Raw genomic sequence first — 25,601 nt, forward strand, 5'->3', positions numbered from 1 at the left:
ATGTCCAAGCAAATAATCGTCGTTTTTGGGGCAACTGGAAAGCAAGGTGGCTCTGTCGTCAGCAGTCTTTTGTCGGACAGTGCAGCTGGCAAATTTCACGTTCGAGCAATTACGCGCGACGTTACGAAGGCTAGTGCCAAAGCCTTGGCCTTGAAGGGCGCCGAAATTGTTGCGGTATGTCTCCTTTAGGAGAATGTTCAGTTTAGAGACAAACTAATCACGATATTTGAACAAAAAGGCCGATTTGAGTGATGGGGAATCCATTCAAAAGGCACTGAAGGGTGCTTATGGAGTATATGCTGTCACCAATTATTGGGACCACCACAGCGCCGAGCTCGAATTTGCTCAAGGGAAAAACATTGCTGATGCTTGCAAGGTAAGAGGTTTTAACCATTGATACTTTTTTCTTCCATTTCCTTTTAGAGTAATTCATCGGTAATTTAACAATGGGCAACTAGAAAGAGGGTATTCAGCACTTGGTGTGGAGCAGCCTACTAAATGTCACGAAACGTACGTATCATCTGCCTTCCTTATTTTCGCATACCATATCTTCTGCCGGACATTACCTTTAACGCTTTGGGAAATCCTTCACTCAGTCTCCGGTGGTATCCTCTCCCAAGTCCATCACTTCGACAGCAAAGCGAAGGTTGAAGAATACATCCGCAGTGAAGGAATTCCTGCCACGTTCATGCTTCCAGGCTTCTACATGTCAAATATCCCCGGAGGCAATTTGCGGAAAACGCCGGAAGGTACATGGAAACTTGCGCTTCCAATTCCTGGCGATAGTCCGATTCCGCTATTTGCGTCAGAGTATGATACGGGCAAATTTGTCAAGGGGATTCTTCTAAAGAGAGACGAGACCCTGGGCAAGCGGATCTACGCTGCCACGAAGTACTATACGCCTCTCGAAATTTTGGCCACTTTCAAGGATGAGTACCCCAACGCTGGGAAGGTTGCGGTTTTCTCGGAGCTGCCACATGCGGTATTCAAAGGCATTCTCGCGGCAGCTGGAATGCCTGAAGTTGCCCAAGAGGAACTGCTGGAGAATATGCGTCTAATGCCAGAGTTCGGGTACTACGGTGGCGAGGCACTTGACTCGAGTGTTGATGTAGGTTTTCGTCTTCTCAAGCAAAATTTGTCATTAATTGTGAGAAGTGCGCTGACCACGCTTGCAGATTGTTGATGAGCCTCTCACGACATGGAGTGCCTATATGAACAAGACACCTGCTTTTGCGGATTTATATTAGGGGAGGCATGATGAAGGCTCTCCCTAAACATATTGGTGTGCCCCCTTAATTATTTTGGATTCCTTTTATTCTTTACCCATGCTATTCTGTCATGCTCCAGTTCCCGTTTATTCTAATATTCACGGGTGAAGCCACGTAACGCGGCACGTATAATTCTTTCATCGAGATTCTTTTAGACCTCTTTCGGGAGCATCTTCTTCGAATAGCTAAGTATTAAGGGGAAAACAACAGCAGATCGTATATACGCCCTAGGCTTATATTTATGGCCCAGAGTTAAAGGGAAAAGGGAAAGTAGGTGACCTAGGTGATTGGGGTAAGAATCCTCGCCATATTCTCACCCATTTTCACTCTGTTCTCACCTCTTATCACCCATATCACCCATACTCACACTAAGATCAAATCCGACGCCATTTTAGGGCTCAGGGCGCATTAAGGATTGACTGCGTACTATAATCGGCTTATGTGCAGTCAATAGTCGGGTGGCTGCCGCCCCGGTGAGAAGTGGGTGAGCGCCGCTTCAACGTCGTGCGACTAGGGTGTGAGAGGGCGAGTGCGTAATAGATAGGAGGTTGAGAATCTGGGTGAGAGCGGGTGAGAAGCACCCTGCGTCGCACGACCACCGCACGGACCCTCTCTTACCTAGGCTTAGATACAGCTTTATTGTTTCACCTTCATAGGCTAAAACTGTGCTCTCTTAGCACTTACAGATCTATTGAATCCTAACCCAGGATTGGCTAAATGAACGGCGAGGCTGACTTCAATGCCGCCTTAGGCTAAAGTGCGTAGTTAGTGCGCGCTTGTTGTGATAGCCAATGTATTTCCTTGCCTCGGGAAATAGACTTCACTGTTATTGAGGGCAAGTACATCGGGAAACGAGTTCGATACACTCTCGATAACAGTCGAATCCAATAGAAGCGAACCACTCTAGCCGAGCCTGAATTTCAGAACATTGCACTAATAATTCAATACGATAAAGATAAAGAGACCAAGCAAAGGTCCAATAGAAAGAGTTTGGAAATTCACGGGGGCTAGACTAGGGGGGAATTTTCGGGAATAATTATTAATTCCTCCACTACTTCGGTCAGAAGCTATGTTTTGTTCGCTAGACAAAGACATGCCAGGCATGATGCTATGTTTATTAGTCGACTATGTTGAATTCTTGCTGAGAGACCGAGACAAGTTCTCTTTGGGGCTATATTATGGCATTATCCTGAAGACGGTTCCACTGTTTCCATCTCCAGCTCATATACAACGAGGTTCCTCGCTGGCGCGTGAGGGCGGATAACCTTTTTGGAAAGAACGGCCATATACGAGAGGACATAAAACGAAGCAGGAGACAGATAAGATTCATGAGAGTTGAGAAAGCTAAGAGCTAAAGGAGAGGAGGAGAGAGGAAAGGGAAAGGGCGACTCATTTCAAACGTTATTAACTCTTATCCACAAGGCACGGGCCGTAACAAGAGACTTTCTCGCCCCTTAATGAACAAGGGTGGCTGGCTCCCTCGGTTATGATTGGTGAGTACCAAGGCTTGTGGAATGAAATGATGCAGTCAGCCTCGATCCTTTTGGCGGCTCGGCCGCTCCGAGGCTCGATAACCCTGTTGGGGAGGCTGCTGACCCTAGATAGGCCAAGCATAGAGGTATTGGGTGATAATCCCTCGGGTTTTTCTTAACAATAACCCTAACAATAACCCCGCAAATGGAAAATCAGCCCTCTTAAAATCCCAGCCAGCTCCTGGTTTTCACACTAGAAAACCCACGCTTCTGTTACCATCGAACAGCATGGATCCTTTCAGCCTCACTGTTAGCATACTTTCAGCCGCAGATGTTGCCGCTCGGGTGACCACTGGGATCATCGGCTACCTCAGGAACGCCAGACATGCGTCGGCCGAAAGGGCGCTCCTAGCGAAAGAAGCCGCATCTCTTCTTGTTCTTTTAGAAAACGTTCGGGCGGGGATCCGAACGGAGTCTTTGAACCCAGACGCCATTGCCCACCAAGCCGCTCTGGTTCAACAATTTCAAGATGCCTGTGATGATCTTGCCGCTACACTCGGGTTTGATCCAAGTACCGAAAGTTTGACAGTGGGGAGTCAATATTGCGAGCTACGCACTAAGGCCAAATGGTTTTCGACAAAAAAGGAAGTCTACGCTATTCTTGAGCGCATTTCGAGGATAGAGCAACATGCAAACACTATCTTGTTAACACAGCAGAGGTTCGTATATGGTTATATTCAGTAGTAGTCTCTATAAGACATTGAGGCTTTTTATTAACTCGATATGTGGGCTAGGGAGCTGCTGGGGCATCTCGACAAAAGGGCGCAAAGCGGTACGAGCATCGTCCGGCGAAAGCTTTGAAACAAACGAGAAAGATCATTGACTGTGCACAGCGGAGATGAAGCAACTGAAGAAATCCGTCTTGAATTGGTTGAGTACTTTGCAGCCTGAACAAGATCATCTTACTACATCGTCACAAATACCAGAGGGATCGGGCAAATGGTTTCTTGACTTACCAGAGTTGATTGATTGGTTCTCTGGGGAAGTGAGATTACTATGGTGCTACGGAATTCGTGAGTCTAGCCCAGTCAACTGGCTCACATTAATTCTATCTAAACATTTTCTAGCTGGTGCCGGGAAGACTGCTATTGCGTAAAGCTCCCAAGTTCCATCCTGTCTTGAAATTGAGCAGCATCTAATAGCCATCAGATCAATCATTATCGAAGAGCTTCCTAAGCTGGCCAGACAGAAGTCCAATGTCGGTATCGCATTCATGTACCTGAAATACGACCAGCCGGACCAGACATTTGCAAACGTCATCGGCAGCCTTCTGCAACAGCTACTAGCACCTGATGGCGTCCAGCTACCGAACTCCCTTCAAAGGGAATTTGAGGCATCAAGGGCTCCGACTGCTGGAGACATGATGGCGCCGAAGGTTCTACTGCGGGAAATGAAGGATGCGATACAGCTCTACCACCAGGTATTTATCGTCGTCGATGCCATTGACGAATGTCGTGATCAGTTCCGCTGGCAGTTGGTAGAAGCACTTCAACGCCTTGATTGCCATTTAATCGTGACCTCTCGACTTCCTGAGAACACAGACGAAGCATTGGACAACTTCAAACGTATTGAGATAAGAGCAAACAGGCAAGACATCGAAGTATACATCGACCAAGAGATAGAGGCAGATCATCGGGGACTACTAAAATTTGTGACTCGACGTCCGTCATTGCGCCAAGAAATCAAGACTGCAGTGGTAAAGACTGCAGAGAAAATGTAGGCACGCATGTCTACATACTTTCAGGAATTTGACCCGGATTGACAATATGTTATCAGGTTTCTGCTTGCTCGGCTCCATGTCGATGCCTTGAAAACTGCACTCACTGTCAACAATGTCCGAGAAATTCTCAAATCTCTACCTGATGATCTCGATGAAACATACGACAAAGCAGTGAAACGAATTGACTCGCAGCCTTCGTACCACAAGACAACTGCTCATAAGGCCCTTGGCTGGTTGACCTATGCATTCCGTCCCCTGTCACTCATGGAGCTCCAGCATGCCTTAGCTATAGAGCGTGGGGTGGACTTCGATGAAGATGATATAGTTGAAGCACAACACATTATCAAAATCTGTGCTGGCCTTGTCACTGTCGATATCAACACAAAAAAGGTCAACTTGGTTCACTTCACCACAAAAAAATACTTCGATCAGCGCCGCCAACAGTATTTCCCCGACTTCCACGAACTCATTACTATGAGCTGTGCAATGTACCTTTCACTACCAACTCTTCGCGAGGCAACACTCTGGACGATAGCGAGTGATTACCCACTGGCGTGTTATGCTGCTCAGTACATGGGCGGACATGCTCGCGAGAGCCCCGAAGTGTCACTCAAACCAGCAGTACTCGAGGAGTTGTATCTACTCTTATCGGAACCAAATAAGAGAAAGCCACTTCTTGCCTTGCTGGATGGGCTGGATCTGATCAAGTACGGGGCTTACTCCACGGCAGAAGCGGCAAATAGCCCCGGAAAAGCTGATGCCATCGAGGATTCATCGCACTCCGGGATAAGCACCTCGCAGGCCAGCCTCAAAGTGGTGAAGGGTACCGCCAACATGTCAAGTACAGACTTCGTAGAAATATCGAAAGACAAAGCGAGGTCTCCGCGGTCGCTAGAAGTCACAGCTCTGCATGTTGCTGTCTCTATGGGCCTAACAAATGTTGCGGCAAGATTGCTGAATGACACACTCGATATTGACGCTGTGGATGAGTCCGGGAAAACACCTCTGGCGGTGGCGATGGAAAAAGGCTTTGAGAAGGCGGTCGAGCTTCTGATCAAAAGCGGCGCCCAAGTGGATCTACGGACCGCGCACGGCAGGGGTATACTTTTGCTTGCCGCGGAGAGAAACTGGGCTGGTGTCCGAAAGTTGATCGTCGAACAAGCTTCGAATTCGACTAGTACGGACCCAAACGTGGTACTGCTCATCGCAGCCGATTCTAACAGCCCAGAGATTAGAATTGCAGCTGATCGAGTCCGGGAAAGCACCTGCAACCGAGATGAGAATATTATAGAGACTGCATTTTTCCTCAGCGTCGAGCTAACCCATCTGGCGGCGGTAGAGGCGTTGACACAATCAGGTGTGGATGTTAACGCGAAGGATCACACTGGGCAAACGGCGTTACATCGCGCGACTAGATGCGAGAGCGAATCGATGATCAGAGCCCTTATATCATCTGGCGCAGAAGTTGACGAAAAAAATGACAGCGGAAAGACTCCATGGCGCGCAAACATACGCCATTCCAAAAGGGAGATCCTGGACCTGCTTCTCGCCCTCGGAGCAAATCCTAACACCACAGGGACTGGTGGTGAAAGTGAACTTTATACTGCTGCTGCAGGTGGTGATACCAAGATAGTCGAATACCTTTTAAGAAGCGGGGCCAATCCATCCATCAAAACATTCTACGATTGGGCTCCCTTGCACTGGGCGGCGCATAACGGTCATGTTGAATGTGTTCAGCTGCTGATTCAAGCCGGGGCAGACGTGAACGCTGTCTCCGACCAGACCAAGACACCCCTCGACATGGCTCTCAGCTGTAATCATGACGTGATTGCAGCGCTATTGGTTGCAAATGGCGCAAAGCGTAACAACGACTTACACAGATCGAACAATGCAATGACGCATTCATTGGAACTATCCTCAACGGTCGCACCCGCTAAGGACAGTTCAGTGGAGAAAAAAGTGACTTTCATCTTCGACCAGCCACTCGATGAAGGATATCAATATGGTCAATCTATTTACGCCTCAGGAGGCACAGAAAGCATGCCGAATTGTCGGCCATATCAAATTTCCCACCGCCTGTCCGCTGTGACTGACTCCCTCGGTATCCGAAGGGCCGAAAGACGCCTGGGAATGGCTGAATACCCCTTCCCACCAGAGAACTTTTCACGAGAAAACGTGCTTTACGACATTGAGCGCAAGGACCTTGACTGTCCTGGGCTCAAGCTGCGTGCAAATCCCGATAGTCCTTTAGAAGGAGATCTCACCATCCGCCGAAATTGGGCTGGAAACTGGCAAGTCTATCATGAGGATCCACAAGGTACCAGGAGTATGCTCTTCCGTACGATTGAAGCCAACTGGGAATCTCCAAATCCGGACGATCAGTGTAGTTGGAATGATAAGAACGGGTCACTTCTGGCGACTAGCACAGCGTGGACAATCACATTTGCAAGTGGGCTAGTCAAGCCAACGGTGGACATTCTGGTGTCGTGCTGGGTTGCGAAGTTATGGTCGGAGAATTTGACTCGCCAGGAGCAGGAGGCTCCGAAGAGGGATTAATTCCTTTTGGCACACTTATTACATGCTTGGCTGATGAGGTCAAATCCAACCATCTGCACTTGAGGTTATATCAACGCTGCTACAGAAGCTGCTCGAGAAGCTGGCCTGCGGCGGCATCGGGTCGAGGTGATTGAAGAGCTCGCATGGCGACGCCTACGGCCATGCCTTTTGCCTTAAATACATGAGAAAGATTCAATGGCGGTGAGAAACTCGGGGATATTGGATGAACTGTTGAGCCCTTACCACCCAAGATAGTCAGAGAAGGTTTCACTGAGAGGTATTGGGCCGCTCGAAATCAATCTAAAACCTTTATTGCCTTTGGATTTTCCCTTCTCGATCTCTATCCTGACTGAATTGAAAGCGACGTCACGCGACACTAACCTCGCATTCATCCATGCCACAGGTAGTCGGAATCTGGAAGCATTCAGAAATTCAGTGTCTGGGGCCAGGCTGTCTTGGATGATAAAAACAAGCGGGCTGAACTGTAATAATACCCAATATGTTCACCAATATGTTCACCAATATGTTCTATATGCTGTGGTACGTTTTTGTCTGAATTAATGACCGCAGTTGAACCTAATCTAGCTCAGTTGTTGAATATCTATCCCTTAAAAGGTCATGAACTCATCTAGTAGCATGACACCCGCCGCTTGTACGCAGTATAAATTACTGTCACCAAACACATGATGGCACATCAGTATAGCAACCCCATTCTTCCAAGGTCCCACCCTGGTCCATCTTGCATTAGAGTAGGTGCTACAATCTATATGGTGAACTCGAGCTTCTAATTCATCCCTGGGCTGCGGATAAACAATTTACACAATCCACTCAACTAGAGGTACATTGATATAGCATTCCAAATCCTCTGGCGGCTTGAAGAATTAATCATCATCAAGAAAATACTAGCCGCAATCGAGAAAATCCAACACGACGGGGCCACTGCCAAAATGAACAACGCAGCGAGGAACGAATTATTTATCGGAGGATTGTACTCCTAATCATTTGCCATTATAACCGCAAGGCCTATATAGTGTACATATTCTTCGGAGGCAGAGTCAACATATCGCCTGATAAGGGCTTTGCACCAGAGAACTTTCTCGTCATATCTAACGATCCGGAGGGTTCTTCTCTTTTGGTAACCCGATCTACCTCGACTTTCTGAGGACTGATCCCTGTCTTTTCTTAGACGAGAGTAGCCGAGTTTATTTGTAAGGGAGCTAGATCCACGGATACAGGAAGAATTCGGTAATGGTTATACGATAAGCGGAAATTGACCCGAAGACTGCTCGCTCGCTCTCTCCAGAATTATAATTCTAATCCAGATATACTGGAATAGTCCCCGAGGGTCCGTATTTTTACAAGAAAGACAGATTTTTCTATCCTTTGATCGAAGAAGGTGGTACACATCGTGGACATTAGATCATTATAAGCCGTTCTATGAGCATCTAAGAACCCTTTTAAATCCTTCGAGGGTAATCTAGTTCTGACTACGGATGATGCTTATGGTTCAGAATATCATAATTCAAAGAATCTCATCTACTGTAGTTTGTGGGGTGTATAGCTCGACCTCCTGTACGAAATGGCCGGGGACTACGTTAGGTGAATGATATGTGACCACATGCGAATCCTGACTGTTGTATGTCGGTGCCCACCCGTTTTTTGTCATTCGTTTGGATGTCTGGTCTTGCCGCTTTGGTCTTCAGCCCCTTTAGGCCCTTTAAGCCCCTTAAGCCTCTTGAGCCCCTCTATTTTTGACCCAATCGCCCTGGATACCCGAGAAGCGCTGAAGTGGCTACTCAGCTACTTTCCGTCCCTTTCCCCCTTCCTGTCTGCGTCCTAGTGGCTTCTTTTCTATTAAAGAAAATGGAAACTAAAATCACCGTGGATGTCACAACCGTTTGGTCTGGTAATCCTTTTTGCAAGGGCGAATTAATGATTATGACTAAAGAGGATACAGAAACGAGGGGCTCGTTCCTATAAGAATCACCAGAGTCGAGGAGCTCTCCTGTCGCCGAATCTAGGGTACTTCACTAATTAAAATTGAATTGAACTAGTGACCATTTTTTTTTCTCAGATAGACCATCACTATGAGGAGTTTGGAGCCCTAGCTCTATATCCGGGGAAAGGACTTACGATCTTGAGCCTCTCCGGTCGTGAGATCTCATATTAAGCGCCATGAGGACTGAGTATACATTAATTCGCTAGTGTTTACTTAACTATGGTCCAGTATACCATCTACTTATTTGGTGCTTGCCCGGCGCTATACAGGGGAGAGAGCAATAGCAAGCTCCGGCTTGGTTATGGAACCTAGCTGGGGTATCTTTCTATGGAACTAGAAAGAAATCGCTACCTAAATGTAGCGGTATTTGCAGATTGGTATTACGTTCATAAAATCGTCCTTAACATACCTCAGAGAGATCGATAAGTCTCTCGCTCCCATCTAGTACTGAAGCTAATGAAATTCTGACAAACAGACGTCTGAGAGGGCAAACTTTTCATTGCAGTGTAGTCCTCAGCTAAAGATTTCAGGAGCTATGGGTGGGATCAGGTTCATTATTGGAAAAACTAGCCCTGGTTGCTTCGTTACGAGAAAGTATCCATCTACTAAATTGAGTGACACGAACTATACCTATCCATAGCATAGCTTACAATGCTTAATTTAACACTGTATCCTCGTATCTCTTCTGATGACTCGATCCCTTTGACCTCGAGGGTTTGCAGAGTTTGTCGTCTTCTTTGGCCCTGCATGAGGCAGGCCGTGGATTCCCTGCCAGGTCCAGGCCTGTTCGTTCCCTTTGTGCTTATACTTATGTCTCAGTCTTAAGTGAAAATGGGAGACTGGGTAATCTGAGTGAAAATCCTCACCCTCCTCACCCGCTCTCACCCGCTCTCACCCGCTCTCACCCGCTCTCACCCTATTCTCACCCTATTCTCACCCCGTTCCCATCTATCACCGCAGTCTCCAAATTTCTCGCCCATATCACCCACAATCACCCTAAGATCAAGTTTTGCGCCGTTTTAGAGCTTAGGGCGCTTCGAAAATTGGCCGCGTACTATAATAGGCTTATGTGCGGTCAATAGTCGGGTGGGTGTCGCCCGGGTGAGTTTAGGGTGAGCGCCGGTTTTAAGTCGCGCGACCGGGGCGAGATAGGGTGAGTGCGCAATAGACAGGATGAGAATCCGGGTGAGAGTGGGTGGGAATCATCCTGCGTCGCGCGACCACTGCACTGATCCTCACTCTCCTGGGCTCATGCAGCATTATTGGTTCACCTTGATCAGGCTGAAACAGTGCTTTCTCGGCACTTGCAGATTCCGTTGAATTGAAAACCAGGATTGGCAAAATGAACGGCGAGGCTGATTTCAACGCCGCTATGGGCTGAAGTTTGGGTGCGCAGCTGGGGCGGGTATCACGGTACGTTGGCCTGCTGGTTGATAATGATATTGTGGAGTGCCCGATGCTATGAAACAAATAACTTCCGCCGTCGCATTGGTCAAATGGGGGTGTGAGATCTTTCCTAAATATTTAAGGACGCCATTCTGACTGACCGCCACAGGTCGTTCAATATCTCTCAAAGCCATACTACGTCTCCTGTCTGCTTCAACTCAAACTCTTCACCTCACAAACTTGCATTTCTATTTTGGGGCGAGTACAGTGAAGAGAAATTGCCTACAAACATTGTGAGACTGAGTCCAAACAACCTTTTATTTTCTTGTTCTGACACTTAGCGACTTGCAGTTTACATACTACCCGAATGCAACGGAAGAACAAATGGAAGGGTAATTCTCAAATTCCCTTTTCTATAAACCATGTCGTCTTTTTGATCGAGTGGGTCACCCGACCATGGTATGTGAACCCCCATATTACAAACGAGTATTCACTCCTTTTAGGCTAGGATGGAGGGACGAATTATAGATAGCTCATATGGACGAAGTAGGAACAGATTTACCGCGGTCTGTAGTCACACCTTGTCCAGAAAGGCAACCCTCTGCACAATTTCACCAAGTATGCACCTCAACATACCTCTTTCAACGCAACATATGCAGAGTATGGTAAAGATTGATATGTTCTGACAACATATTGACTGTCCATGGAGTCTCTTACGCCATGAAATTCAAGAACAATTATATTGAACAACGCACGAGTCCTCGTCCGAACTGTTCGAGGACTCAAGGCGTAGTTCATGGGCTCCATGGTCCGCTGACAAAAGCTTTGAGTGACACTAAGTATTATTTGGAATTGAAAATGGCATGACCTTCTTTGTGAGGCTACGCGCATGTCTACTGGCTGCTGATGGAACAAGGGCCTTCCGTTATTACCAATTCGGCCAAGAGAGCGTTCCACGAGAGACTAAACGCTGAAGAGTTCCGTGGGAGTATCATGCAAAACGCTTCCCCGCAACAAATCTTGTTCCACTATTATTTGCATGCGCAACATATTGATTGTTCAGGCCCAAACAACATAGGATTCTGGAGTCGGCGGGGTCCCCTTGACGGTGAAGGGGTCGGTTCCCCGTCGAGGTGGGCCGTAAGAAACGGTCAGAATAATGACAATGATCAAATACGAAAGAAACCAGTTGCTAGTATCAGGATAACAACTCGAATATATGATCGGATGAAACTCGGTCGGATTGTTATTGAGGAAAGAATCCCGAGACTAGCTAAGATACATGACAATCCCGTTACCGCCCATGTTAGTAAGCAGATCACGTCCCATCCAGAAAACACGTAATAACATAACGAACGCCTCAACGGGAACCACTGGCTGGTTGAATCCATAGATTCCGAAATACCCGCGGATAGGTTTAGCCCCAGGAAATTAATTGCAGACAGCGGAGGTACCAGATCGGAGATACGAGAATTGCGCCCGCCCAGACATCCTGATTGGGTTGACAATTTTGAAAGGTGGGGGTATAGTCGGAGAACATGGGGTATCGTAGGCCAACAGGAGTTCGGGGGCTTTTGAACAGGCAAGGCTTCTGCGATTAATTCGGTGGTGCGAGTATTGCCAGTGGGATATTTAAACCCAAGCCAGATCGCTGATAGTGTAGGAAAAGACTCCATTCCAAACTTCCATTTGTCTGCTTCAGTGATGTCGACCCCTATTTTCTTGAAATCTGCAGCAACAAGCTGGCCTGCAAATACCCCGATGCATGTCAAGTTGGCTGTCGAGAATTTCTTTCAACTTCTCGATGGTTATTCAGCCGAAGCAGCTGTGAGATGGAGCCAGCTCTATCATACAGAAGGAGAATTCCAGGCTTTTGGAAAGATTTTCAAAGGCCATGAAGGTATGCGTGTCGTGTATTCGCGTTTAATACTCGACGGTGGATATACCGACCTCGAGGCACTGCCTGGAAACTGAACCCCATCTGTAGAAATTCGCCAACACATCCTTAGATTTTGGGCTTCATTCCCAGGACTTTTACACATCCCGAAGAAGGTATATAGCCACGGACCCGACATGATGGACTTGATAGTCATCACGACGTACGAGATTATCTTTTCCAACAACAAGACCGTGACTGGGGAATCCGTTGCTCTCATGCAATTTGTCAAGGAAAGCGGAAAACTTGCTCTCCGAACAAACAAATTGATTCTGGTAAGTCGCTTGACTTGGATGCTCCAATCCAAAATTATGGGACTGAGGGGTGTGAAAACAGGATCCGAATCCATTAATGTCCGGTCTCGCGGCTGTATCGGAACCCCAAATTCCACCGACGGACCAACAACTGGCTGACAAGCCAACTGTAAATCATGCCGAAAACGTGGCTTTGATTGATTGATTATTTCAGAGCTAGTCACGAAAGCATTCGATGTCTCCATGAGAAAAATTATTGTCCAACTTTACTCATATCACATTAGTAATTGACCATCTTGTGTCGCTTGTCCCTAGTCGTAAAATCGAAAAAAGATGGTTTTAGAAAAGGACACCAACTGGAATGTTATTTCGAAGTTCCTCACCCTGAATGCCTGTGATTGCACGAGTAGAAGTGGAAATGGGAGCACAGAAACCTCATTCAGTGGCTCAACAAAAGTCCGAGTTTCGGAAGTAGAATAACTTCATAAGAATACTTCATTTCCATTATGTCTACATGTAATATGTAGAGGGGAATCATACTAACCCGGTAACCGCCATTAATCACGAGTTTACTTGTTTACCGAGCGTATACGCCGTAGACCCATTGCTTAGCCAATACTTTCTGATAGAAACAAACAGACATTCTCCATATGACTATAGATCAATCAAAAACTATTCGACAGTCGATACAAATGAAGCTCCCTGTATGTAATGAAACAAAAGGATTTCAAGCATTATGGTAGTCTGTCATGGAAGTGATCCCACTGAGAAGGAAAACCAGCACCTCTGACCCAACGATTCTTAGCAATCGGCTCTTTCTCTGTTGTATCAATAGCCATGTGAGCAATGCGAAGCCACATGCTACGGGTCAACGGAAACCTTTCCTTGCCAAAGTCGTATGGCTCGCAGAACTGCTCTCCATGTGCCATTCCACGTAGAAACTTCGTGACGTGAGAGTCATCATCCAGATCATTGACTCTCTGGAACAGATTGGCCCAGCCATGCTGCGGCCGCTTGGGCTGATAGTTGAGGATTTCGGACTCAACCAGAGTTGGACATCCACGCGCCGCATAGGAGATCACGTCGAAGCGACCCTTCCATTCCAATAAGCGAACTTTGTTCTCCGTGCTCATCCAGTTCTGCTTGAGAATGGAGGGGAAGAAGATTGAGCAATTCAGGTTATGAATCAAGAAAAAGTCGAGCTTGTACTCCTTGGGTGGCATTTGAGCCGCTCCGCACATGAAGCCGTTTACATTGATCATCTCGGCTGTCTTCCCATGTAGCTCATTAGGTTGGACTCTCCATTGGGCCGCAATATCCCAAAGTCTCTTGGGAGCCTGGGTAAGAGGTACGTCTTCGATCCAGCTACCATCACCCCAGCAGGATGCGTTGCGGATCGAGTCATCCACGCGCGCTTGTGCGAGGAGATCAAGAAGTGGAGGCGACGGACCGTCCAAGGACGAGGCAGCATGCTCTGCTCCAAGCATCACAACAGAAACCTCGTTCTGATGAACGGCTGTCTGTGCTAGTGCTTCGGCAATGATAGCAGGCTGCTGAAACTCAATCCCGTAGCCAAGATGAATCAAGGGATGCAGGAAGCCTGATGCGACAGTTAATGCGTGATCGTGGATGTTGCAGGGTTTCACGTACTTGCGAAAAGCCGAGTGAACAATAGTTCGGCATTCTCCTTTCTGCAGAATAGGTATTCGTTCAACACCCCACCTATCCCCTTTTCCTTGATCTCATTCTGGAAAAAGATGAGATAATCCCGGTAGAACTCTTCCTTCCCCATGCAATCCTTGAACAACTCGGGATCCGCGAGACGTTTGCTGTTCTCCAGATTTAGGGGCAGTTGAGGGCGCTGAATAGCTTTTTCCTGTTCAAAACTGCGCGTGATCTGGGCGGCGGTAGCCCCCAGAGAGAGTGACGCGAGCAGATAATGAGTGATATGATTGTGAAATCCTCGATCATTAAAGAACGGATGATACCGGTCGTGATTCTCTTGAAGGAATTGATTGACGGTGGCTAGCGCAGCAGGGCTGAGCGGGACGTGGAAGCTACCCGTATTCGGGGGTGAGATGGCAATGACCGAGTGACTTGCCATGATAGATGTGAAAGCGTAGATACAAATCCAAAGATGCTGGACGAATGGGATAATTTCTGAAATATTGAACGAGAGCTGTTGCTGGTTCATCAGGAATTCCTGTATCTTGACGCGAAAAGGCCCAAGGTATTTAACCCGGCTTCGCTTCATACGCCAGTGGCGACGTGAGGATCTCTTTGCCAGTCTTTCCCCACGGCAGCCAGGCAGACCGGATGACCATCTCCGGGGAATCTCCATTCTCCATCCTCCACAATGATTGAGGTCAAGCTTCGGCCTTGGGCACGGTGCCGTTGAACATCCGAAATACCCCCGCGGCCTCAAGTCAGGTTGCAATCCCGCCCCGGGCCGAATATGGTGGCGAACTACCCCATAGTTCGCAACCTATTTTGCGGGTTACCGGACCGTGGATAGTATACGGACTACAATCTTCCGCCGGTATGCAACGCAATGCAATGAATATCACGGTGTATCTTTACCCCGAGGCAAGCGATATTTGCCGCGTCCGACAATAGCCTTGCAACTGGCTCTTTCGGATCCAGATTGCCCGGAGCAAATTCCCATACGCCATGCCGAGAAGCCGTGAGTAAATGCCCCTGGCAATCTCGATGAACATGGTGGGTTCATTGAGTGAGACTGCGGCGACGGACAGGGTATATAACAAGGACCGCCGCTACATTTGCCAGTCTGTAATTTCATACCAACCGCTCTCATCGCACCAACAAAACGACCCGATCGGCACTTACACTATATTCTTCCCAACCCACAGACCAAATGGAAGTCACCGGCAAAAACCCTTGTGGCGTGAAGCCTTTCTACTGGAAGAAAGGTATTCCCCTCAAGGAAACCTCCCGTCCTCCACTGATCCCAAACAAGGAAGAGACGGCCGATGGCATGAACATTACCTGGGATGTCCCCGTTACCATGCGCGACGGCGTCAAGGTGTACGTGGATGTCTTCCGTCCCGAAGGCGTCACCGACAAGCTCCCCATTATCTTCACTTTCAGCCCATACGGAAAGCACGGCCCCAAGACCTTCGACATCTTCCCTGGCGCTGACGTTCCGAAGGGCTGGATCTCTAAGTATACCGTGTGGGAAAGCGTCGACCCCGTGGTGTGGACCAAGAAGGGCTATGCGGTGATCAACGGCGACAGTCGGGGCTCCTGGGGATCCGAGGGTGACCTGGAGATCTTCAGTCAGCAAGAGAGCCGGGACGGTCACGATGTTATTGAATGGGCGGGCACATTGCCTTGGTCGAACGGCAAAGTGGGCATGATTGGCGTTTCCTATCTCTCCATCGTGCAATGGGGCATCGCGGCCCAGAACCCTCCCCACCTGGCTGCCTTTGTGCCCTGGGAAGGCTTCACCGACTTCTACCGTGACTACACTCACCACGGTGGCATTCCCGAGACCAAATTCCTGCATTTCACCCAGTGGTCTTGCCGCGCGGGAGTTAATCTCGTGGAGGACTTGATTGAGAATAACAAGGCGCACCCCCTCCTGGACGACTATCACAGGTCGAAATGTGTTTCAGATCTCGCCAAGATCACGGCTCCCGCATACGTCGTTGCTGACTGGGGTGATCATGGTATGCACACACGCGGTACCTTGAATGGATTCGTCGGTATCAGCTCTAAGGATAAGTGGCTTGAAGTGCATGGTCAAAAGAAATGGCGGTACTTCTTTGAGCCTGAGAGCGTGAAGCGCCAGGAAGCGTTCTTCACTAAGTTTTTGAAGGGCCAGAAGAGCGAGGTTGACCTTTGGCCCCGGGTTCGTCTGGAAATTCGTGATCGTGCTTGGAAGGCCGAATTCCGACCAGAGCAGGAATGGCCGCTGGCCCGCACCCAATACACCCGAAAGTATCTCGACCTCAATGAGGGCACACTGGTCGACCAAAACCCTTCCGCCATCTCCGAGGTCGCTTATAACTCGACAGTGACCGATGATTGCCTTCGCTTCCAGCACCGATTCTCGAAGGAGACCGAACTTACAGGCAACATGCGTCTCCGCCTCTAGGTTGCCACGGATGAGGGAGAAGACATGGACCTTTTCGTTCAGCTTGACAAGCTCGACAAAGATGGAAACATCACGCCATTTGTGGCATTCTCCATGATTGATGATGGCCCTCTCGGTCTCGGGTGGCTTCGTGTGAGTCACCGTGAGCTTGATTTGAAGAAAACTACCATCGATCGGCCGTACCACACCCACGCCCGGCGACTCCTCCTGAGACCCCGCGAGATTGTCCCTGTCGACATTGAAATCCTGCCCACGTCGACTCTCTTCCATCCTGGTGAAACCCTTCAGTTGCGGATCCAGGGTAACGACAGCTTCCGTCACAAGACCCCAGATGTTGTCCAGTTCCATGAACGCACTGTCAACAAGGGAAGACACTTTGTCTACTCGGGTAACAACTTTGAATCTTACCTTGTCTTCCCCATAATTGAGTCCTAATTCGCCGAGGAGTCCTGTGTTCTCAATGTACTTGGTCTTGATAAGTCTAGCATGCTGTTTTACACATATAAATTGAAATCATTTGAATGAAATTTCGAATTGATTAGAGCATTGATTCTGTCTGACTGGCACCATTTGGGAAGAAATTGATTTCACAAATCGTAAATAAAATCATTTGGATGTAGTTCCTTCATGGAATCAGCATTATAGATTTCTTTTGTCTGAAAAGCTCTGTGGAGGCTTATGACGCCGTATGGCCCTCTAGAAACATTAGGCATGCCAATATGCCAGCACGATTATCTTAATTCCACATTGATAAAATTGAGCCAGTATCAAGGGAAGGGAGTGCAGCCAGGTTCAACAGCGACAAAATGCAAACAGTGCGTCAATTTCGTTTTCATTGACTATTCATCCACTGTTACAAGCAATCGTACGTCCCTTTGCTTGCTTCAGAATTGTCCAGTAAGGGCTTGTAAATTACCCACCAGATCGCGGAGACAGATACCATCAATATCAATTTGCTCAAGTCCCCACGGATCTGAAGAGGTCAAAGTAGCACAGGTAGCGGAGTCGTGGTCAGAGAAAGAATCACTGAAACCCAAATTCCTACCATCTTGTTCACGGGCGGGTAGCATTTGCTGCTTCAAATCTCTAGTCAAAGACTCCGTGGGCAAAGGCTGACCAATCACAGCCCAACACATGTGAATAACAAGGTGAAGGGCTTGCTGGCATCGATCCACGACTAGGCTGTCCTGTTGGAGATTGTCGAGTGAGTCGAGGGCCACTTGAAGCATCGATAGTAGGTCATGGACTGTATAGCGTTGAAGATGACTTGGCTCTTTCAGGAGGAGAGAAATTGCGGCAAATATCGTCAGCGACGCTGTGAGCGCTGGAGAGCAGATCGGTTAGCAGATGGACTTGGAATTGTTCTAGCCCATATATAACTCACTGTAGTATGCAGAAAACCACCATATTGGTAGTATATCTCGTCTTTGCACCGACTGAGATATAATCTTGATGGACAAAACAGCAGCCTCGATGCAGGTGTTCACCGAAATGTGTGATTTGAGGGACTCGCGGGATTCTTGATGTGTGGGTTTGCTGTCCAGAAATCGAAATATTGTGGCTCTGTGCAGGAGCGAGCGAATGTTCAGGTAACGAAGACTCAGTATAACAAAGGTCCGTCGATCACGAATGCTACATTCAGGAAGCTGGATGTTCTCCATGTCGGAAGAGTTCAAAAATTGACAGAGTCTAGGTAATTGGGTTTTCCATTCAGATAGGCGTCCCTCTATGCGAATGACGTGTTGTTGCAAGTCTAACAGACTAGCTGGTAACAAAGCCTCAATGTTGCTTCCGTAGACTGTGTCAATGATATCTCCCAGGATGAGATTGAGTTTACTGGAGCCGTAAGCGACAGGTTCCTGGAGAATATTCGTGTCAAGCTTCGTCTGTGATGGAGTACATACCAGGTCTGAAAAAATAGGTCAGGGCCAGCCAGATTCCTTGATATATGCCGTGACTGCTCTGGTATGTTGTTTTCCAATTCGAAGGTTCCATTTGGGGGCAATGAGCCATCCATGTAGTTGTTTGGGACAAGGGGTGGTCGGCCAAACGTCATACTGCACATCCTAAATGATGTCAAGTTAGACAAACCTTGGGGGTCCAAGATAATTCAGGCCACTCACTTATCCATCATAAACACCATGTGCCATGTCTGAGTACGAGTCTCCACTTCTGAAGGGGTCATGCCAGTTGAAGGAGTAGAGCGATACAGTCCAATCTGGAAAGCTCGTTGAACAATTGCTGCCATCAATCCCCATGTCTCAGAAGACCTTTGTGTCCCTTGTGAGTACTGTAGAAACAGAATGAGAGCCTGGACTGTCATGGAGATATCAGATAACGCGTCCTGCTAATATGTGGCAATACCTAAAGCACTCACCAGTCTCTATGTCCGGAGTTTGCGACATGAGCTCTGGCAACGTGGCTCGCGCTGCTTCAAAATTCCGTTGAGCATTTTGCATGGCACCTGCTCGATTATTCTCAGACCCTCCATGAATGCTGGCAAATGCCAAGCATGTGTACACCAGGCAACGAGGTGCGGGCCTTAGTTTCTCTAACATCACCTGATCACTGTGCCCGAGATAAGCCAGAACTGAGGCTTTAGATAAGTATGGGAACATGTCACCTGTGTTTTGAAAGTATCGCTGCAGCAGACCCATTGTGGCTTCATAAGACAACGGCTCCGAAGATCCGCTTGTGCTGAAAGGTGCAATCGACGGTATGGCCGGCTTTTTCGCCGCAGGTCCTGGCGATGGCCACTCCGATGGTGAGATCGGGAACCCTCTCCTCAGGGAAGGTTGCAAGGTATGCGCTCGAGGAAAGCAATTCACTGCATCAACGATATGTTCCAGGAACATCGAATTAGAGGTCGGGCCTGGGGAGGAGATTTTATTAGCACAAATTTGCGAAGAAAAGGCGCTCTTACACTTCTGCTGAAGGGATATTTGGTACACACCAAAATGGCCCGCGTCAGTCTCATCCTTAAAGGTTATGCAAGCCATGCCATCAACTGGATCCGTTGACGGTGTCAAGTGCATCAAAAGAGTCTCTGGTGGTGACTTGGGAAGGTAAGGAGAGCCGCCCGCGTCGGTCTTGGAGATGAGGGTCTCCAATAGCTGTTGCATGCGATCAAGGCGAGCCGCGACCGACGCAGTGGCCGAATCTGACGGGGTCTTCTTGGTCGGCACGGAGGGCTCAAACGACTTCTTTGGCGGGTTGTAATGGCATAGAAAGCCCATCTCATTGCACTTGTCACACACTGGCCGACCTCCGTCGCAGCGAGATTTGCGTGAGCGACATTCTTCGCATGCATGTGCTGTTCGCTTCCGCTTGAAGCCCCTGGGCGCATCTGGATGTGAGAAAGACTGACTCATGGTGGAAACGGGGGTTCAGCTTTCGTCCGGGATGACCAGCAATAGTTGCGCTTTGGTGCAGTGGTGATGATGATGAGTAAAAGGGATCGACGATCGACTGACCTTTGGCAGATCGGTCTCTGAATACGCCGGAGAGGACGCAATACCGCTTGACGGCGATCAGTGAGGTACTCAGATACTCGCTCGGCTCTTCCAAATTTCAAATCCGCGTCGGAGTTATGTCCACCCAGGACTCGACTACCCCGACCTCCTCCACTAGGTAAGAATCTGGAGTCACCCTCGCCACCACCGCAAATCCCACCCCACCCCCCACGGGCATAAGAGTTGGAACTAGAGTGGACCGCGATTGACTTCATGATCGTCCGAGTGGTAGACGCTCTGCAATTGGTCGTGTTCCTTTCTCCGGAACGCTAACCAACCACCATGCTGGGAGAGTGTGTTCCGGGGTGGAGGGGACCCACTTGGATTCCCCGCGTTTCGTTGGTCCTTCCAGGGCTTTCCAGATGTAGGAAGGCAATCGGCCAGAGCAACCCCGGGGACACGCTGAAGATCGTGGAAGGGCTACTGACAAATCGCTCGCAGACTCTCGTCCCTCGTTGGGACGAGAGGGGGAATGGATGAAATCATTTCGCAATTAAACATGCGGAGGACGGTACCCCGTCGCCCAGCTCGGTGCGTGTCTTATTGAATTCATGATTCCCTGGCTTGATAAGCCGCAGGCAAGTTTCCCTGGCTCAAGGATCCTTGAAGCGGGACATCTTGAATAGATCTATTGCAGCTGATGATATGGATCCCTGGTTTCCCGGCTTGCCAAAATACTCGCTTCTCACGACGGACGGAAGGCATCCGAACGCTTCATGCTGACAAAGAGTCCAGTCTAGGTAGATTCAGGCCACGATTAGATATTTAAAAGGGACCTTCGCATGCTGAGAGCATACCTGGATATCAACTTTGTATGGGACGAGATGCTCAGACTCTCCTGCGAGTGAATCGATTGAATATAACCTTTCCTTGCCTCATCGAGTGGGAAGATTGATACCCAATTGCGACTACTCCCATCGCCATGGCTCCGATCATGACCCCGACTTCAGCTCCAAACGCAGAGTCAAAGGATCCAATCTCCGAGTTCAAAGGCTTGTGTCGCCAGAATGGATTCAACACGTTCACTAGAGCCGAAAATAGTGATGACACCACCATATTGTAAGCGGATGGGAATGCGGGTCGTTTTTCTGACAAGACTGGTCCACTGATAACCAATTTTTTCCATCAACACTAGACGTTTCCTGCGAGCGCAGCGCTTTAATGTGGCTGCTTCATTCGATCAATACCACCACTTTCAAACGTGGCGACAAGCACATGACATTCGAGGATTCTACAAAGACATTGATGTGACCGCTTATGAGGAGACACGGAAGATGGTATGCGCGTCTAATATACCAAGGGGTTTGAATTATCAGCTAATTCGCTGACAACTCAAAGTATCCCCAATGGATAGGGCGGCGAGACAAGGTGGGGAGGCCCATCTATGTTTTCCAAGTTCGGAGGCTATCCAAGAAGAGCCTTGATGTGTATTTGAAGTACCTCGAGAAAGCACCGTTACCAGACTCGCACGCTCATACTCAAGTGCCAACATATATACTCCACCTTCACGCCTTGTATGAGAACCTGCTGCAGTTTGTGTTCCCGCTCGTTTCCGAGCTGCCTCGACCCAATTCCAAGCAACCTGTCTCCGCATCTACGCATATTGTCGATATCAGCGGCGTGAGCGTTTTTCAGTTCTGGAATATTCGCAAATATCTCCAGGAGGCGAGCAGAATTGCTACTGCGCACTATCCGGAAACCCTAGGAAGGGTGTTTGTACGTATTCAATCCCCCAAAGCTACGTGTCTTGTTCCTGCTCTATTGTACTGACTCTTTTTCTCATCTTCTTGAACAGGTCGTGGGAGCGCCTGCCTTCTTCAAGTCCGTGTGGGAAGCAATAAGTCAGTGGTTTGACCCTGAAACTAGGTCAAAGATTTTTGTACTTTCGCCCGCAGAGTCTAAATCCTTTTTGCTCTCGCACATTGCCGCTGACGATCTACCGAAGGAATATGGCGGGGAACTGGAATGGAAGTGGCAGGATCAGCCCAATCTGGACAGCTACATCCGTGAATTGGTAGATGAAGTCTACCATAAGACTGACAGAGGAGAGGTCTATTCAAAGGGCCCACTGATCTTCCAGAATGGCTGCATTGAGCTTTATGGCTCTGATAACCGTTTACCCCGTCGCAATGCATTCTGTCGGCTAGAGAAATCGTCGATTTGATTCATTGATGTATTTGCGTCTGCTCTTTATTCTGGTTCCGTTTGTCAGCAACTCATGTACTATACAGAGACTATTAGCCTTGCTTGTATTCATATATATAGACTTCTGGAATTCAACGATATTGATTCTTAATGAATGCGAATGCGCTCGAGAGGCACTATCTTGCAATATGCTAAGACCCCATCTCGATACAAGCCAGTTTACCCCATTCTGTTTTTCCAATAGAACACCTCGCGATTCTAAGAGTTGACAGGTCTTTTGCCATAGTGACTTTTCAAGAAGATATGTCGGTACACGAAGCCTCCTCCTTCAACTGAAGATCTCTTAGAACCCCCTTACGCGCCTCGATGCCCTTATCATTGTTCGCTACTCGGAAGATCAACTCGAAAACTTGGAAAAAATGACATTTACCATTGAATGCAGTGTCATGTCTTGTGCTCAAACGACTGGCTAAGCTTAAAATATATCTATGCCCCTAAGCACATTGCTTACTCTGTTGAAAGTGAACCGAGATTCATAGAATTTACTAGATTTATGCGCATGTCGATGACTTAATCATAGATCCAGCCATTGCGAAAAGTCAAACTGCTGCGCCACCCTCGCTTCCTGATCTTTGAGTATTTTCAGCTCTTCATTACCAAAAATATTATTTGCTGAAGGTCGAACATCATTTGGCTTCAAGGTCTGTCTTGTCTCGGATGGAGCGGAAATATCCTGATATCCCTTGAGCGCCCGTTCGGATACATTAACAAGCTGTTTGATAGCCACGAAAAAGCTCTGCGAGAGAGGATCGAGCTCCGAGCGAAGATTTTGTAGTGCGCTATTAGCTTTATTGACATCTTCCATGCATGAAATGGAGCTTGGCGTAGATGGATCGACCATGATGTGAATCAGGGGAACGATGAGTGCATGGAATAGCGAGTACCTGGAGTGGTTCAATTAGACAAATAAGTCATGATAAATTATACCGCCAGACCTAGGCTTACAGAGTGAATGCGACAGTCAATTTAGAATATTGACCTCGAACAAAAGACGTTGAGATCATCTCAATAGTCGCACGGGCAATCTTCAGTCCTTTGGCCCGACATTGTACTTCAGCTGGGTCGTTGGACAGGCAAGGCCCTCCATCGATTGCGCGTATTCTGAGCCATCGTAGCAGCAACGGTCGATGAATGAGGAGGCGAAGGCTTCGATCACACATGATCTGTCGTCGACGTGCAGTTACGTACCATTCCGGAGATGAGGATGGATTCACGTTGTGCAGGCAAACCGATGAAGTTTTGTGCCATTTATCTATCATCTCCTCCACTTCTTGAACCTCCTTAGATCCAAAATCAGGGTAGGACAGGAGGTGACGATATATCCGATTAGCCAGGCGATGATAGCTCGATTGTTGGATCAACCCCATGTATATGGTTATTTGGTCCGACTGTTGAGGAAAATATGTGCTTGACGAGGTGAGGTCCTTGTCAGAAAATTGATATTAGCATCTCCTTTCGCATCCAGAATAAGAGGGACAGAGAAATTAAATGGGCGTATACATTCTCCCTAATATTCGAGACTGGTCGAGTGGTTATCAACGCGTCTTCTGGCAATAGAAGCGGACGTCCGTAGATTTTCGCAGAACAGCTTTCTGCGCAGTACACACTCCACCAGATCCGCCGACGAATCTCTTTGTCCAGCTCTGTACTTTGAGCATCTTGAGGTTCCATGTGCAAATTGAGACTGACAGACATCTGAACTGCAGAGTTGGTGTATTGTATGCTTTTCTCAGGCTGCCCTTGATGTTGTGCCAGTGAGCTCAGAAGAACTAGACCTTGCACCAAGGTGAGACTTCGAATTTCGTTGGTGCCTATCGGAGTTTTTCCCAACAGCTCTTCGGCTCTGGCGAAATAAGCTTTCTCCACGCCAAGAGACGTACCGGGAGTCAACCAAGACCCAAGAGCAAGGACTGCATTGACCAAGACAGGCCAATGTGTGGGAAATTGTTGGCTGACTCGCACACTTCGAAAGGTCTCCTCGTGTAAGAGGGGGTAGACAGTGTGGTAGTGTGTGAAGTATGCATCAATAAACATGGACTCTTCGTGGATGGTTGCTGGTGGCGTGTAGACTTCTGCTGATGATCGGCTGAAATCGTCTATATCCATCGATAAGAGGTCCTCGGCGCTGGGGGCCGAAGAATGATTGGAAGGAAGGAAACTATCGGCAAAGGACCCTGCTCCTGGGGACTTATCTGTGGATAATCCTTGATATTTGCTAACTTCGGTGGGGACTTCGGTGGCAGTTTGCTCGAAGGACGAATCCATCAGTAGCAGGTCGCGTGTCATGTCTTGCATTGAACCGCCTGGAAATAACCTCTCGAGCGCATATTCCAGAGCATGGAGTCGAGTTTCAACAGCAGTAAGGTGCCTTCACGCCGTATATCAGTCTCGCTTCAGGTCATTCAATACACAAGAGACTACGGGAGAGGACCATACTTGCGCGTGAGCGGTGTTCGGGACACTTTCGATGTGTAGATACATTTACGGTTGTTGCGGACGCACGGCGCACAAGGTTGCGTTTTCGAGCACTATTTTGGTTTAGCGATCTCTCTCGTGGGTGGGACAGCAAGGGTCTAGGGATACCTTGGCTTTGCGCTCCCGACATTCCACGCACTTTCCTGGACTGTTAGTTCCTTTTCACGGTACAGGTTCAGGCGCCGGGCAGAAGTTGCGTACCGCTGGAATGTGGGAGTTCCGACCCCAACGTTGCAGCTCGCGGGCGTCCATGGCCTTAGGGAACACTGGGGACACTGTCCTTGACTTTGTGATATCCAAACTGCGGTAGTCAGGTTGGTGCGTGTGAGAGTGCCTCTTGTCAGGTGTCGATGAAATGACGTACGATCTCGGCGCCACGGCTCATTTTTGAAGGTGACTTTGGGAAACTTACCTAATCATACTCCCTTATTATTAATATCGCCATATTCTCCTTGACACCCGCTGAGCTGGAACCCGGGTTCCAGCGGGCCGGTAGACTTTCACGCATGTCTAATCTAGCAGACTCGTTCCGGGGGCGCACCCACCAATTTCCCATTTCTGGAAGCCCGTGCCTAGTTAACTATGGCCGAGACGTACATATGCCTAAGCTTCCAAAACTTTGGAAGTTTGGTAGTCAGTTG

The 25,601-nt window shown here is 48.3% G+C and overlaps 8 protein-coding genes across 8 annotated transcripts; 5 read left to right on the plus strand and 3 right to left on the minus strand.

Moving 5' to 3' along the window:
- Positions 1–1,247, plus strand: N7473_012776 (NmrA/HSCARG family protein; the record flags this gene model as incomplete). Its single annotated transcript, XM_057158715.1, has 5 exons — positions 1–174; positions 239–376; positions 459–510; positions 597–1,108; positions 1,176–1,247. The coding sequence occupies 5 exons, from the start codon at positions 1–3 to the stop codon at positions 1,245–1,247; spliced, it is 948 nt and encodes a 315-aa protein (XP_057002669.1).
- A 1,781-nt stretch (positions 1,248–3,028) lies between these two features.
- Positions 3,029–7,076, plus strand: N7473_012777 (uncharacterized protein; the record flags this gene model as incomplete). The annotated part of the gene is made up of 6 exons (XM_057158716.1): positions 3,029–3,459; positions 3,535–3,572; positions 3,634–3,813; positions 3,868–3,892; positions 3,950–4,516; positions 4,577–7,076. The coding sequence occupies 6 exons, from the start codon at positions 3,029–3,031 to the stop codon at positions 7,074–7,076; spliced, it is 3,741 nt and encodes a 1,246-aa protein (XP_057002670.1).
- Positions 7,077–13,385: 6,309 nt separating this feature from the next.
- On the minus strand, positions 13,386–14,755 carry N7473_012778 (questin oxidase family protein; the record flags this gene model as incomplete). The annotated part of the gene is made up of 2 exons (XM_057158717.1): positions 13,386–14,251; positions 14,302–14,755. The coding sequence occupies 2 exons, from the start codon at positions 14,753–14,755 to the stop codon at positions 13,386–13,388; spliced, it is 1,320 nt and encodes a 439-aa protein (XP_057002671.1).
- A 771-nt stretch (positions 14,756–15,526) lies between these two features.
- Positions 15,527–16,768, plus strand: N7473_012779 (CocE/NonD family hydrolase; the record flags this gene model as incomplete). The annotated part of the gene is made up of 1 exon (XM_057158718.1): positions 15,527–16,768. One exon carries the CDS (start codon positions 15,527–15,529, stop codon positions 16,766–16,768), a length of 1,242 nt encoding a protein of 413 aa, XP_057002672.1.
- Positions 16,769–16,792: 24 nt separating this feature from the next.
- On the plus strand, positions 16,793–17,203 carry N7473_012780 (uncharacterized protein; the record flags this gene model as incomplete). The annotated part of the gene is made up of 1 exon (XM_057158719.1): positions 16,793–17,203. The coding sequence occupies one exon, from the start codon at positions 16,793–16,795 to the stop codon at positions 17,201–17,203; it is 411 nt and encodes a 136-aa protein (XP_057002673.1).
- Positions 17,204–17,291: 88 nt separating this feature from the next.
- On the minus strand, positions 17,292–20,139 carry N7473_012781 (uncharacterized protein; the record flags this gene model as incomplete). The annotated part of the gene is made up of 6 exons (XM_057158720.1): positions 17,292–18,092; positions 18,153–18,604; positions 18,673–18,834; positions 18,892–19,084; positions 19,146–19,640; positions 19,692–20,139. The coding sequence occupies 6 exons, from the start codon at positions 20,137–20,139 to the stop codon at positions 17,653–17,655; spliced, it is 2,190 nt and encodes a 729-aa protein (XP_057002674.1). The 3' UTR covers positions 17,292–17,652.
- Positions 20,140–21,202: 1,063 nt separating this feature from the next.
- On the plus strand, positions 21,203–22,444 carry N7473_012782 (SEC14 family lipid-binding protein; the record flags this gene model as incomplete). Its single annotated transcript, XM_057158721.1, has 4 exons — positions 21,203–21,339; positions 21,416–21,557; positions 21,619–21,996; positions 22,076–22,444. 4 exons carry the CDS (start codon positions 21,203–21,205, stop codon positions 22,442–22,444), a joined length of 1,026 nt encoding a protein of 341 aa, XP_057002675.1.
- A 555-nt stretch (positions 22,445–22,999) lies between these two features.
- On the minus strand, positions 23,000–25,212 carry N7473_012783 (Zn(II)2Cys6 transcription factor; the record flags this gene model as incomplete). The annotated part of the gene is made up of 6 exons (XM_057158722.1): positions 23,000–23,369; positions 23,431–23,909; positions 23,986–24,853; positions 24,922–25,013; positions 25,069–25,098; positions 25,162–25,212. 6 exons carry the CDS (start codon positions 25,210–25,212, stop codon positions 23,000–23,002), a joined length of 1,890 nt encoding a protein of 629 aa, XP_057002676.1.
- Positions 25,213–25,601: the final 389 nt, after the last annotated feature.

Source organism: Penicillium subrubescens (genome assembly GCF_028828155.1).
Source record: "Penicillium subrubescens strain IBT 31985 chromosome Unknown utg000011l_segment0_segment0, whole genome shotgun sequence".
In the NCBI taxonomy this organism is placed as follows: domain Eukaryota; kingdom Fungi; phylum Ascomycota; class Eurotiomycetes; order Eurotiales; family Aspergillaceae; genus Penicillium; species Penicillium subrubescens.